The following is a 15,924-nucleotide window of genomic DNA, read 5'->3' on the forward strand; positions in this document are numbered from 1 at the left end:
CAGAAATATTGCTAAGAAAATCATTGAAAAGATAAAAATGGAAATATCATCATTTTCTAAAAACAGCAAAAAACTGAAAATGTGCAAGTGGTGATTGTGATTTCTCAACCCAATAACAAACATTATCATTCTAAAGAAAAAACTGTAATGATCAAAAATTGTTCTTAATATAAGAAAATATATTTCAAACATTAATGATAATGAGTCACATTTAAAAACTTACACTCTGGTTTCTAAAGTACATTAGATCGTGGTTCGGGGTTACTGAAAAAAAAATGTTAAGAATTGATGCAGATAATCATGGATAAACACTTTATGCTTGTCATTTTTGTTATAAATTATTTTAAACAAACTTTAAAAAACTGTTTCAGCACTGACTTTTTTTTTTTTTTTAATCTCCTCCCTTTGTGTTGTCATCACAGAGAGCCATGTGGGGAGGGAATGAGACAGAATCCACAAATTTCATCCTCCTGGGATTCTTCCCTGAATTTAGATACACCACAGCTTTGGTTTCCATTGTTCTCCTCATCTACATGGCTGCCTTCATTGGCAACACTCTTCTGGTCCTCCTCATTTGGTTGGATTCCCGGCTCCATACTCCCATGTACTTCCTGCTCAGTCAGCTCTCCTTAATGGATTTGACTTTGACCTCTAGCATCATACCCAAGATGGTGGCCAACTTCTTCTCTGGATGGCAAAGCATCTCATTCCTGGCTTGTGGGACTCAAATCTTTTTCTCGCTGACAGTAGCCATTGGAGAATGCATCCTTATAACTGTCATGTGTTTTGATCGCTATGTGGCTATCTGCAATCCCCTGCGGTACCCTGTCATCATGAGTCCTAGGATGTGCTGGCAGGTGGCTGCCATGTCTTGGGCTGGAGGTGCCCTTACTTCCTCTGGCCACACTGCTTTCACCTTACATTTTCATATCTGCAGCCCCAGAGAGATTCCTCACTTTTTCTGTGAAGTCATGGCTGTTCTTAGGATTGTCTGTGAGGACATCTCAGCCTATGAGAAGGCTGTAGTGGTGACCAGCATCCTAGTCCTGCTGCTGCCCTTATCTCTCATCTTGTCCTCCTACATTCTCATCTTCCTTGCTGTACTCCGAATGAACTCCCCAGAAGGCAGGAACAAGACTCTGGCCACTTGCTCCTCTCATCTCTGTGTGGTGGGTCTCTATTTTGGTCCAGGTATGTGCATCTACATGAGGCCTGGTTCTGCCAAGACTCCAAAGTTGAACCAGGGTCTCTTTCTCTTTGGGACTGTCCTTACCCCTCTCCTGAACCCTCTTGCATACAGTCTTAGAAACAAAGAAGTTCTATGTTCACTAAAAAAGTTGATGGGGAGGTTTCAGTCCACCAGATAGAGGGCAGAGTTTTCCTTTTAGCTGCAAACAATCTTAGTGATGCACCTGCAAAGAGGCATTTTTTAATTAAAATATTATCCCTGTAAGAATTATATTTTCTAATCCCTGAAAAAGTCAACCAGTTTTTAAGAGCTGCTTCCCTCAATGACACCCCACTCCAGTACTCTTGCCTGGAAAATCCATGGATGGAGGAGCCTGGTGGGCTGCAGTCCATGAGGTCGCTAAGAGTCGGACACGACTGAGTGACTTCACTTTCACTTTTCACTTTCATGCATTGGAGAAGGAAATGGCAACCCACTCCAGTGTTCTTGCCTGGAGAAACCCAGGGACGGGGGAGCCTGGTGGGCTGCCATCTATGGGGTTGCACAGAGTCCCTCAACCTGACTTCATCTAGAAGAAAAAACAAATGTTTGATATCCTTTCCTTTCTCCATCTTGGAATTTCTATTCAATCATCCTAGATGATACACTGATGAGGGAAAAGATATTATGCTCATCAGCCCTCTACACCATTCATACTTGATAACCTCATGTACCATAATATTTGCCAAGTTTCTTGTTGTTTCATGAGAGAAAGGTCAATATCTGCACCTGTAAAATGAAGAATATTGTCAAGCACACAGGTGGTGCTCAAAATCATTCACTTGTTAAATTAATGAGCATTATAAAGTTTCCAGTGTTGTTTTGTTCCACCAAACAGGAATGTAGTACCTCTAAATAATATGAAAATGCAAAGTCTTCAATCCACATCACTGTTTACAGAGTAGTTCTTTGATCATCTGCTTTAGAATTACTTATTGCCTTTATTAATAGTATCTATAAAGTTCAGTTCTGTGTCCATCTCAGACCAGCAGAATTAGAATATACTATGTGAGCCTCAGGAATCTGAGTGGAAGGCCTTCTTCCATTGATTCTTTCATGAAACACTGGGTAGGAGCCACTGATCTATTTAATGACTTAGTTTCCTAGAGCATCATTACAAAATGACTTTTCAGTCTTAAAGTTTCCTGATCTGTTTATAATGAAGCATAGAATGAGTTACATAGATGGCAAAAACTGTTATTTAAAAAAAATAGTAGAGGCTTCCCTTGTGATTCAGTGGTCAAGATCCAGCTGCCAATGCAGGAGACATGGATTTGATCCCTGATCTGGGAAGATCCTACATGCTGCGGAGCAATTAAGCCTGTGAGCCACAATTACGGTCTACAGCATGGAAACCACAATTACTGAGCCCATGCACCACAGCTCCTGAAGCCCATGTGCCTTAGATCCTATGCTGCACAATAAGAAAAGCCACTGCAGCGAGAAGCCTGTTCACTACAAGGAAGAGTAGCCTCTGCATGCTGCAACTAGAGAAGCCTGCATAGCAATGAGGACCCAGCACAACCAAATAAATTAATTTATTAGCATAGAATGAATTAATAGTGTAGAAACTATTTCAAGCATCTTTTCTGACCACAACAGCTTGAAACCAGAAATTACCACAGGAAAAAAAATGAGGAAAAAATAATTACATGGAGACTAAATAACATGCTACCAAATAAATGGCTCAATGAAAACACTAAAAAAAAAAATTTAAAAGAAATTAACAGATACCTTGAGGCAAAAGAAAATGAAGAACAGCCATATGAAATCTATAGGATGGAGCAAAACCATTTCTTGGTAGTTCATAGCAATTAAGGCCTTCCTCACAAAACAAAACAAAACCAAAAACCAAGAGAAACTCAAACTACCAAACAGACCACTTAAAATAATTAGATAAAGAACAAACAAAACTCAATGTTATCTAAAGGAAGGAAATAACAAAGATCAGGGAGGAAATAAATAGATATTAAAAGAAAAAACAACAAGACAAAAATACAATAAAACCAAGAGCTGATTATTTGAAAGGGTTAACAAAACTGACAAAACTCTGGCCAGGTTCACTACGAAGAAAAAAAGAACCTCAAAAAATAAAAACTGAAAAAGGAGAAATCTCAATTGATATCTCAGAAATAAGAAAAGAAAATACTATGAGCAGTTATATGACAACAAATTTTTGAAAGGCTAGAAGAAATGGACAACAGTCTGAGAAACATATAGCCCACCAAATTGAATCAAGAAGAAACAAATAATTTAAATAGAACAATCACTAGACATGAAATAGAATCTGTAATTTAAAAAAACAAAAACATTCCCCACAAAAAAGTCCAAGACCAGATGACTTCACAGGTGAATTCTAACAAATATACAAGGAAGAGATTATACTAATCATTCTCAAACACTTTCAAACTGTTGGAGAGAAGGGGCCACTCCCAAAGATATTCTATCAATCCACAATTACCCTAATACAAAAACCAAAGATACCACCAAAACAGAAAATTAAAGGCCATATCTTCAATGAATATAGGTCCAAGAATTCTCAACAGTATATTACCCAATCAAATGCAACAAAACATAACAACAATCATACATAACCAAGTAAAGTCAACCAAAAAAAATGCAAATAAATAAAATATCTAGGAATTGTTGTTTAGTTGCTATGTCATGTCCAGTTCCTTGAAATCACTTGGGCAGCAGGCTTTCCTGTCCTTCACTATCTCCTGGAGTTTGGTAAAACTCATATGCACTGAGTTGGTGATGCCATCCAACCACTTCATGCTCTGTCATCCCCTTCTCCTCCTGCATCTTTCCCAGCATCAGCGTCTTTTCCAATGAGTCAGTTCTTTGCATCATATGGCCAAAGTACTGGAGCTTCAGCTTTAGAATCAGTCCTTTCAATGAATATTCAAGGTTGATTTTATTTTAGGATTGGCTGGTTTTATCTCCTTGCTGTCCAAGAGACTCTCAAGAGTCTTCTCCAGAACTACAATTTGAAAGCATCAGTCTTCAGATTAAGCATTCATCCTTTTTATAGTCCAACTCTCACATCTGTACATGACTACTGGAAAAACCATAGTTTTGAATATATGCACCTTTGTCAGCAAAGTGATGTCTTTGCATTTTAATATGCTGTCTAGGTTTCTCATAACTTTTCTTCCAAGGAGCCAACTGTCTTTTAATTTCATGGCTGTGGTCACCATCTCTAGTGATTTTGGAGCCCAAGAAAATAGAAATCTGTCACTGTTTCCATTTTTCCTATTTGTCAAGAAGTGATGGGACTGGATGCTGTGATCTTAGTTTTTTGAATGAGTTTTAAGCCAGCTTTTTCACTGTCCTCTTTCACTTTCAGCAAGAGGCTCTTTAGTTCCTCTTCAACTTTTGCCATTAGGATGGTATCATCTGCATATCTGAGGTTGTTGATATTTCTTCTGGCAATTTTAATTCAGCTTGTGATTCAACCAGCCTGGCATTTTGCATGATGTACTCTGCATATAAGTTAAATACACAGGGTCAGGGTACTCCTTCCCCAGTTTTGAACCAATTTGTTGTTCCATGTCCAGTGCTAACTGTTTCTTCTTGACCTGAATGCAGGTTTCTCAGGAGGCAGGTAAGGTGGTCTGGTATTCCCATCTCTAAGAATTTTCCATGGTTTGTTGTCATACACACAGTCAAAGGCTTTACCGTAGCTAATGAAGCAGAAGTATATGTCTTTTCGGGAATTCCCTTGTTTTTTCTATGATCCAGCAGATGTTGGCAATTTGATCTCTGGTTCCTCTGCCTTTTCTAAATCCAGCTTGAAATCTGGAATTTCTCACATCACATACTGTTGAAGTCTAGCTTGAAGGATCTTGAGCATCACTTTGCTAGCACATGAAAAGAGTGCTATTGTATGGTAGTTTGAACATTCTTAGGCATTACTCTTCTTTGGAACTGGAATGAAAACTGACATTTTCCAGTCATGTGGCCATGGCTGAGTTATCCAAATTTGCTAATATATTGAATATAGCACTATAACATTTATTTCTTCTATAACTACAGGATTTGAAATAAGTCAACAGGAATTCCAACACACCAATAGCTTTGTTCATAATAATGCTTCCTAAGGCCCACTTGACTTCTTACTCTAGGATATCTGGCTCTAGGTGAGTCACCACATCATCATAGTTATCCAGGCCATTAAGACCTCTTTTTGTGTAGTTCTTCTGTGTATTATTGCCTCCTCTTCTTAATCACTTCTGTTTCTGTTAGGTCATTGCAATTTCTGTCCTTTTTTGTGCCCATCTTTGCAAGAAATGTTCCCTTGGTATCTTTAATTTTCCTGAAGTGACCTCTAGTCTCTCTCATTTGGTTGTTTGCCACTATTTCTTTGCATTGTTCACTTAAGAAGGCATTCTTATCTCTCCTTGCTATTCACTGGAACTCTGCATTCAGTTGGGTATAAGTTCCTTTTCTCCTTTGCCTTTTGCTTCTCTTCATTTCTCAGCTATTTGTAAGGCCTCCTCAGTTCAGTTCAGTTCAGTCACTCAATCGAGTCCAACCCTTTGCGACCCCATGAATCGCAGCACGCCAGGCCTCCCTGTCCATCACCAACTCCCGGAGTTCACTCAGACTCACGTCCATTGAGTCAGTGATGCCATCCAGCCATCTCATCCTCTGTCGTCCCCTTCTCCTCCTGCCCCCAATCCCTCCCAGCATCAGAGTCTTTTCCAATAAGTCAACTCTTCGCATGAGGTGGCCAAAGTACTGGAGTTTCAGCTTCAGCATCATCCCTTCCAAAGAAATCCCAGGGCTGATCTCCTTTAGAATGAACTGGTTGGATCTCCTTGCAGTCCAAGGGACTCTCAAGAGTCTTCTCCAACACCACAGTTCAAAAGCATCAATTATTCGGTGCTCAGCCTTCTTCACAGTCCAACTCTCACATCCATACATGACCACAGGAAAAACCATAGCCTTGACTAGTTGGACCTTTGTTGGCAAAGTAATGTCTCTGCTTTTGAATATGCTATCTAGGTTGATCATAACTTTCCTTCCAAGGAGTAAGCGTCTTTTAATTTCATGGCTGCAGTCACCATCTGCAGTGATTTTGGAGCCCCCCAAAATAAAGTCTGACACTGTTTCCACTGTTTCCCCATCTATTTCCCATGAAGTGATGGGACCGGATGCCATGATCTTCGTTTTCTGAATGTTGAGCTTTAAGCCAACTTTTTCACTCTACACTTCATGTCCATCAAGAGGCTTTTTAATTCCTCTTCACTTTCTGCCATAAGGGTGGTGTCATCTGCATATCTGAAGTTATTGATATTTCTCCCGGCAATCTTGATTCCATCTTGTGTTTCTTCCAGTCCAGCGTTTCTTTTTCCTTCTTGCATTTCTTTTTCTTTGGGATGGTTTTGGTCACTGACTTCTGTACAATGTCACAAAACTCTGTCCATAGTTCTTCAGACACTCTGTCTATCAGACCTATTCCCTTGATTCTGTTTGTACCTCCACTGTATAATCAATTGTAAGGAATTTGATTTAGGCCATACCTGAATGGCATAGTGGTTTTCCATACTTTCTTCAATTGAAGTCTGAATTTTGCAATAAGGAGCTCATTATTTGAGTCACAAGGGTCAGATTTTTGGCTTCCCTGATAGCTCAGTTGGTAAAGAATCCCCCTGCAATGCAGGAGATCCCGGTTCAATTCCTGGGTTGAGAAGATCCCCTGGAGAAGGGATTGGCTACCCACCCCAGTATTCTTGGGCTTCCCTTATGGCTCAGCTGGTAAAGAATCTTCCTGCAATGCGGGAGACCTGGGCTCGATCCCTGGGTTGGGAAGATTCCCTGGAGAAGGGAAAGGCTACCCACTCCAGTTTTCTGGCCTGGAGAATTCCATGGACTGCATAGTACATGGGGTCACAAAGAGTCAGACATGACTGAGTGACTTTAAATGTAAATGTAATATATCTGAGTCATAGTCAGCTCCACATATTGTTTTTTTCTGACTGTATAAAGCCTCCCCATCTTTGGCTCAAAGAATATAATCAATCTGATTATGGTGCTGAACTATGTGTATTATGGTGATGAACATGTGTAGATTCATCTCTTGTGTTGTTGGAAGAGGGTGTTTGCTATGACCAGTGTGTTCTCTTGACAAACTTCTGTTAGCCTTTGCCCTACTTCATTTTGTACTTCAAGGCCAAATTTGCCTGTTACTCCAGGTATCTCTTGACTTCCTACTTTTGCCTTCCAATATCCTATGATGAGAGCTTCCCTGGTGGCTCAAAGGTTAAAGCATCTGCCTGCAATGTGGGAGATCTGGGTTCGATCCCTTGGTCGGGAAGATCCCCTGGAGAAGGAAATGGAAACCCACTCTAGTATTCTTGCCTGGAGAATCCCATGGACAGAGGAGCCTGGTAGGCTACAGTCCATGGGTTCGCAAAGAGTCAGGCACGACTGAGCGACTTCACTTTTACTTTTCATCCTATGATGAAAAGGACATCTTTTTTTGGTGTTAGGTCTTGGAAGTCTCCATAGAACTGTTTGACTTTAGCTTCTTCAGCTTATTTGGGCATATACTTGATTTACTGTGATGTTAAATGGTTTACCTAGGAAATAAACTGAGATCATTCTCTCATTTTTTGGGCCTGAACCCACTGAGGTTGCACCAAGTATTGCATTTTGGACTCTTGTATTGACTATGAGGGTATTCTATTTCTTCTAAAGGATATGTGTAAAAAATTTTATATGCTGTGGACTATAAAACATTAAAAAAGAAAATAAAGCAAATTCAAAGAAATGGAAATATATCTGAAGCTCTTGGATTAGAAAAAAATATATTGTTAAATGGCAATGCTACCCAAAGCAATGTACAAATAATGCAATTTCTATCCAATTACTCATGATATTTTTTTACAGAACTAGATTAAAAAATCCAGAATTTTATATGAAATTATAAAAGACCCAGAATTGCCAAATTGCCAGGAGCCACCATGGGAGATCCCACCCATGACAAAGGTCATGCAGAGAGGACCTGACAGGCAAAGGTGGATCAGGACTCCAGGGACCCCATGGACCTGCTCGAGCATCTACCCCAAAACCAGAATCTGTCTGTCTTAACTATTTTATGACTCTCACCAACTCCTCTGACATTAACGGGGGGCTATCCCCGACCACCTTTCTTTGAAGGACATCAACTTAGAGCTCTAGTTAATAAGTCTCCTGGGCACAATAGGAGTGTTTCAATCCAAACCCCTCAGATGGCTTTCTAACCTGCCTGACAGGTTTATCCGGACTCTTACAGCTATGCATGTGATTGTTTACAGCCTCCCAACCAGGAGAGGCACAGGAAGCTCAAGACATTCTAACAATATAGAGCCTTTTGGGGAGTTAAAAATTATTAGAATAGAACTGGTGGAGGATTTCATTGTTGAGCCAATGCTTGCTGCCAAGTTTCCATATCCCTTACCCACTGTGTCCCTGGGAGTATATTAATTAATATAGTTGGTATATAGAAAAATAAGTAGTAGCCTAGATGTTAACAACCTTAGACCCTTGAGTTAATAAATTCTTTCCTTGTTTTCCCCCATTGCACCTTTGCCCTATAGGAATGCAAACTATCTAGTGCTTTCGGAGGGTGGCGCCAAACTTTAGAAAAATTACTCTTACAGAAAATAAGTTTTCTGGTTGACTAACCTTTATCAGAGAAAAAATGTTAACAGGCCTCCTGGCCAGAAGATGATGTAAATCACCTAAAGCCTTTGTATACGATAAGTCTGCAGAAAGAAAGCCTGGTCTCAATAAGGGTCAAGGACTGCTGACCCTGCATGACTCTGTATCTTCCATTATCCTCTATGTACAACTGAAGGTATAAAAGTTCCTTTTAAAAATAAAGTTACGGGCCTTGCTCACCGAAGCTTGGTCTCCCCGTGTCATTCTTTCTTTTCTCTCTCTCTCTCTCTCTTCTTTTTCAGGATGACTCCTTGGAGCACAGGGGCTCTCTGAGTTCACTTATCTCTCCCGGGCTTCTAAGACTCAATTGGGAAGGCGCCTAGCTTCTTCAGGGGAAGGGTGCCCTGCGTCTTCACCCCACTGAGAGGGCGCCTGTGGCCTCCGTGAACAGAGCAAGTCTGGCGTCACTGGCTTTATTGGATTTCTGTGTAAACCAAGGAAGATCAAGCCTCTTTTTCTCCCCTTTACTTTCCTTATCGCCGACGCCGTCATCCTGAGGGAACCCCTGGATCCTGCCGGGGCTGGACCCCCATAAGTGGTGCCCGGAACAGGCTCCCGAAGGTAAGTCTCTCCCATTGTGCAGTTTTTCCGACGGCTAGGACCCCACTCAGGGTGTCGCAGACCCCCCTGCATAAGATAGGTAGGGTGAGAAGGGGTGGGAAGTGGAATCTTTTTGCGTAGACAGAAGCAAAAAGACAGAAATTTCTGACACGGGTAAAAATAAATCAAAAGAACAACAACTCTTTATAGGAGTAATCTTGCATTTGTTAAATAAAAGAGGAATTAAAGTTAAGAAAGCTAGTATTCAATCCTTTTTTTACATTTGAACAAGAGCAGTGTCTTTGGTTTCCAGAAGAGGGCACTATTAATCTAGATACTTGGGAAAAGGTAGGAAAACAGCTAAAAACTTATTACACTTTGCATGGCCTAGAAAAAGTCCCCACTGACACCTTTTCTCTATGGAACATGATTAGGGACGCTTTAGATCCTGCTCATGAATCTGAAGCGTAAATAATTTGAGACCGTAACGCGGGTCAGTTGGGATCGTACCTGCCTAACTGCCGGCAGGGTGAAGAGAGTACAGAATTAACAAGAATATTCTCTAGAAAAATGTGTTTCTCTGCATCTAAGAATAGACAAATGTTTATTGAGATATTACTTTACATGTTAGCCCATAGAGGCATTAAGAAGGCACAGGAAGACTGTCTAAATTTCTACGTTTGTTTTTTACTTTGCTTGGGCCAGAAAAGGTTCCTGTAGATGCTTTTGCTCTGTGGAATGTGATTAGAAATGTCTTGGACCCTGGTACCAAATCAATCCTGAGGGGGGAAAATCCCAAAGCAGGAGGCATAACTTCCCCAGATTTCAGAAAATATTACAAACTTGCACTAGTCAAAAATCTTGTGGTATTGGTAGAAAAGCAGACGTATAAATGGAACAGAATAGAGACTCCAGAAATAAACCCACATACTTAAGATCAATTAATCTTCAACAAAGAAGGCAAGAACATAAAATGAGAAAAAATCTCTTCAGCAAGTGAAGGTGAGAAAGTTAATCATTGAAATTAGGACACACTCTCACACCATGCATGAAAATAAATTCATGATGGCTTAAAGATTTAAACTAAAGGTATGACACTAGAAAACTAGAAGAGAGCATAAGAAAAACATTCTGTGCCATAAATCATACCAATGTTTTCTTAGATCACTCTCCCAAGGCAATAGAAATGGAAAAAATATAAACAGATGGGACCTAATCACGTTGGGGCATAGACTTGGATTACCGTGATATTGAATGGTTTGGCTTGGAAACGAACAGAGCTCATTCTGTTGTTTTTGAGATTGCATCCAAGTACTGCATTTTGGACTCTTTTGTTGACTATGATGGCTACTCCATTTCTTCTAAGGGATTCCTGCACACAGTAGTAGATATAGTGGTCATCTGAGTTAAATTCACCCATTCCAGTCCATCTTAGTTCGCTGATTCCTAGAATGTTGATGTTTACTCTTGCCATCTCCTATTTGACCACTTCCAATTTGCCTTGATTCATGGACCTAACATTCCAGGTTCCTATGCAATATTGCTCTTTACAGCATCGGACTTTACTTCCATCACCAGTCACATCCACAGCTGGGTATTGTTTTTGCTTTGGCTCTGGGTCTTCATTCTTTCTGGAGTTATTACTCTACTCTTCCCCAGTAGCATATTGGGCACCTACCGACCTGGGGAGCTCATCTTTCAGTGTTATATCTTTTTGCCTTTTCATACTGTTCATGGGGTTCTTAGTCATGTCTGACTCTTTGCGACCCCATGGACTATGCAGCCCATGGAATTCTCCAGGCCAGAATACTGGAGTGGGTAACCTTTCCTTTCTTGAGAGGATATTCCCAACCCAGGCACTGAACCCAGGTCTCCCGCATTGCAAGCAGATTCTTTAGCAGCTGAGCCACAAGGGAGCACCATAGATTCAAGGGATTAGATCTGATAGACAGATTTCCTGAAGAACTATGGACGGAAGTTCATGACATTGTACAGGAGGCAGGGATCAAGACCATCCGAAGAAAAAGAAGTGCAAAAAGGCAAAATGATTGTCTGAAGAGGCCTTACAAATAACTGAGAAAAGAAGAGAAGTGAAAGGCAAAGGAGAAAAGGAAAGATATACTCATTTGAATGCAGAGTTCCAAAGAAGACCAAGGTGAGATAAGAAAGGCTTCCTCAGTGGTCAATGCAAAGAAACATAGGAAAACAATAGAATGGGAAAGACTAGAGATCTCTTCAAGAAAATTAGAGAAACCAAGGGAACATTTCGGGCAAAGATAGGCACAATAAAGGACAGAAGGTATGGACCTAACAGAAGCAGAAGATATTAAGAAGAGGTGGCAAGAATACACAGAACTATACAAAAAAGACCTTCATGACCCAGATAATCACGATGGTATGATCACTCACCTACAGCCAGACATCCTGGAATGTGAAGTCAGGTGGGCCTTAGGAAGCATCCCTACGAACAAAGCTAGTGGAGGTGATAGAATTCCAGTTGAACTATTTCAAATCTTAAAAATTGATGCTGTGAAAGTGCTGCACTCAATATGCCAGCAAATTTGGAAAACTCAGCAGTGGCCATAGGACTGGAAAAGGTCCATTTTCCAATCCAATCCCAAAGAAAGGCAATGCCAAAGAATGTTCAAACTACCGCACAATTGCACTCATCTCACATGCTAGTAAAGTAATGCTCAAAATTCTCCAAGCCAGGCGTCAACAGTATGTGAACCATGAGCTTCCAGATGTTCAAGCTGGATTTAGAAAAGACAGAGGAGCCAGAGATCAAATTGTCAATATCCATTGGATCATCAAAAAGCAAGAAAGTTCCAGAAAAACATCTACTTCTGCTTTATTGACTATGCCAAAGCCTTTGACTGTGTGGATCACAACAAACTGTGGAAAATTCTTAAAGAGATGGGAATTCCAGACCAGTTGAGCTGCCTCTTGAGAAATGTGTATGCAGGTCAGGAAGCAACAGTTAGAACTGGACATGGAACAACAGGCTGGTTCCAAATAGGAAAAGGAGTACGTCAAGGCTGTATATTGTCACCCTGCTTATTTAACTTATATGCAGAGTACATCAAGAGAAATGCTGGGCTGGATGAAGCACAAGCTGGAATCAAGATAGCTGGGAGAAATATCTATAATCTCAGATATGCAGATGATACCACCCTTATGGCAGAAAGCGAAAAAGAGCCTCTTGATGAAAGTGAAAGGGGAGAGTGAAAAAGTTGTCTTAAAACTCAGCATTCATAGTTTCTGGTCTTATGTTTAGATCTTTAATCCATTTTGAGTTTATTTTTGTGTATGGTGTTAGAAAGTGTTCTAGTCTCATTCTTTTACAAGTGGTTGACCAGTTTTCCCAGCACCACTTGTTAAAGAGATTGTCTTTTCTCCATTGTATATTCTTTCCTTGTTTGTCAAAGATAAGGTGTCCATAGATGCATGGGTTTATCTCTGGGCTTTCTATTTTGTGGCATTGATCTATATTTCTGTCTTTGTGCCAGTACCATACTGTCTTGATGATTGTGGCTTTGTAGTAGAGCCTGAAGTCAGGCAGGTTGATTCCTCCAGTTCCATTCTTCTTTCTCAAGATTGCTTTGGCTATTTGAGGTTTTTTGTATTTCCATACAAATTGTTAAATTATTTGTTCTAGCTCTGTGAAAAATACTGTTGGTAGCTTGATAGGGATTGCATTGAATCTATAAATTGCTTTGGGTAGTATACTCATTTTCACTATATTGATTCCTCTGATCCATGAACATGGTATATTTCTCCATCTGTTAGTGTCCTCTTTGATTTCTTTCACCAGTGTTTTATAGTTTTCTATATATAGTCTTTAGTTTCTTTAGGCAGATATATTCCTAAGTATTTTATTCTTTTTGTTGCAATGGTGAATGGAATTGTTTCCTTAATTTCTCTTTCTATTTTCTCATTATTAGTGTATAGGAATGCAAGGGATTTCTGTGTGTTGATGTGGAGAAAAGGGAACCCTCTTACACTGTTGGTGGGGATGCAAACTAGTACAGCCACTATGGAGAACAGTGTGGAGATTCCTTAAAAAACTGGAAATAGAACTGCCATATGACCCATATGACTGCTGGGCATACACACCGAGGAAGCCAGAATTGAAAGAGACACGTGTACCCCAATGTTCATCGCGACACTGTTTATAATAGCCAGGACACGGAAGCAACCTAGATGTTCATCAGCAGATGAATGGATAAGAAAGCTGTGGTACATATACACAATGGAGTATTACTCAGCCATTAAAAAGAATACATTTGAATCAGTTCTAATGAGGTGGATGAAACTGGAGCCGATTATACAGAGTGAAGTAAGCCACAAAGAAAAACACCAATACAGTACGCTAAGTCACTTCAGTCGTGTCCAACTCTGTGACCACAGATGGCAGCCACCAGGCTCCCCCGTCCTTGGGATTCTCCAGGCAAGAACACTGGAATGGGTTGCCATTTCCTTCTCCAAGGCATGAAAGTGAAAAGTGAAAGTGAAGTCGCTCAGTCACGTCCAACTCTTAGTGACCCCATGGACTGCAGCCTACCAGGCTCCTCCATCCATGGGTTTTTCCAGGCAAAGTACTGGAGTGGGGTGCCATTGCCTTCTCCGACCAATACAGTATACTAACGCATATATATGGAATTTAGAAAGATGGTAGTGATAACCCTGTATGCGAGACAGCAAAAGAGATACAGATGTAGAGAACAGTCTTTTGGACTCTGTGGCGGGGGGGGGGGGCGGGGGCGGGGATGATTTGGGAGAATGGCATTAAAACATATATAATATCATATAAGAAATGAATCGCCAGTCTAGGTTCAATGCAGGATACAGGAATCTTGGGGCTGGTGCACTGGGATGACCCATAGGGATGGTATTGGGAGGGACGTGGGAGGGGGGTTCAGGATGGGGAACAGGTGTACACCCGTGGTGGATGCATGTTGATGTATGGCAAAACCAATACAATATTGTAAAGTAAAAAAATAATAATAATAATAAAAATAAAATAAAAATGGGGCTAATAAAAAAAAATAAAGAGCTTTTGATGAGGGTGAAAGAGAAGAGTGAAATACTCACTTGAAACTCAAAACACTAGGATCCTGGCATCCAGTCCCATCACTTCATGGCAAATATTAACAGAAGGGTGAAAAGTTGAAACAGTGACAGATTTTATTTTCTTGGGCTCCAAAATCACTGCAGATGGTAACTGTAGCCATGAAATTAAAGGATGCTTGTTCCTTGAAAGAAAAGCTATGACAAACCTAGACAGCGTATTAAAAAGCAGATACATCACTTTACCGACAAAGGTCCATATAGTCAAGTTATGGTTTTTCCTGCAGTCATGTACAGATGTGAGAGCTGGACCATAAAGAAGGTTGAGTGCTGAAGAACTGATGCTTTTGAATTGTGGTGCTGGAGAAGACTCTTGAGAATCAGTGGCCCACAAGTAGATCAAACCAGTCAACCCTAAAGGAAATCATTCCTGAATATTAATTGGAAAGACTAATGCTGCAACTGAAACTCCAATACTTTGGCCATCTGATGCTAAGAGCCAACTCATTGGAAAAGGCCCTGATGGTGGGAAATAGTGAAGGCAAAAGGAGAAGGAGCAGTGAGAATAAGATAGTTAGATAGCATCATCAACTCAATGGACATGAATCTGAGCAAAGTCTGGGAGATAATGGAGGACAGAGCAGCCTGGTGTGCAGTAGTCCATGGGGTCAGATAGAGTCACACATGACTTGAAAGTGAAAGTGAAGTCGTTCAGTTGTGTCTGACTCTTTGTGACCCCATGGACTGTAACCTACGTGGCTCCTCCATCCATGGGATTTTCCAGGCAAGAATACTGGAGTGGGTTGCCATTTCCTTCTCCAGGGGATCTTCCCAACCCAGGGATCAAACCCGGGTCTCCCTCATTGTAGGTAGACGCTTTGCCTTCTGAGCCACCAGGGAAGTCCATGACTTCTCTTCCATGACACATGCCTTAGTGACAAAAAATTAAAAAAAACAAGAGTATTGAAATGGAAGAATAACTTAATGAAATATAGTATTGATTATAAAACTTAAAAATAGCACAAAAAGTCTTTTAAGCAAATTCATACAATAAAATCTACCTTATCTTTTATAAATATAAAGTATTTATAATCTAAAATACTATAACATATAAAATTGATGAATCTGATCATCTGAAAATAAAAAAAACCTTAGCTTGTCAAAAATAAAAATCTCCAAGCAAAGTCAAATGATAAATGAAAAACTGCAGAAAATATGTTTACACTTGTACTACAAAGAATTAGTGTTTCTAATATTTAAAACCTTCTTAAAAATGAGAGTTAAAAATCAACAACCCCTTAGAGAAATGGCAAAAGCTTTGAAAGGACAGTTTATAGATAGGGAAATGCACATGGTTCTTAAATACTAAAAAATGA

At 40.2% G+C, this 15,924-nt stretch overlaps 1 protein-coding gene across 1 annotated transcript; it reads left to right on the top strand.

Annotated features, from left to right (window-relative positions):
• The first annotated feature begins 407 nt into the window (after window positions 1-407).
• On the top strand, window positions 408-1,543 carry LOC113888716 (olfactory receptor 2M5-like). The gene has a single exon (XM_027535746.1). It carries the CDS (start codon window positions 429-431, stop codon window positions 1,365-1,367), a length of 939 nt encoding a protein of 312 aa, XP_027391547.1. The 5' UTR covers window positions 408-428; the 3' UTR covers window positions 1,368-1,543.
• Window positions 1,544-15,924: the final 14,381 nt, after the last annotated feature.

Source organism: Bos indicus x Bos taurus, unplaced genomic scaffold (genome assembly GCF_003369695.1).
Source record: "Bos indicus x Bos taurus breed Angus x Brahman F1 hybrid unplaced genomic scaffold, Bos_hybrid_MaternalHap_v2.0 tig00001207_arrow_arrow_obj, whole genome shotgun sequence".
Classification (NCBI taxonomy): Eukaryota; Metazoa; Chordata; class Mammalia; order Artiodactyla; family Bovidae; genus Bos; species Bos indicus x Bos taurus.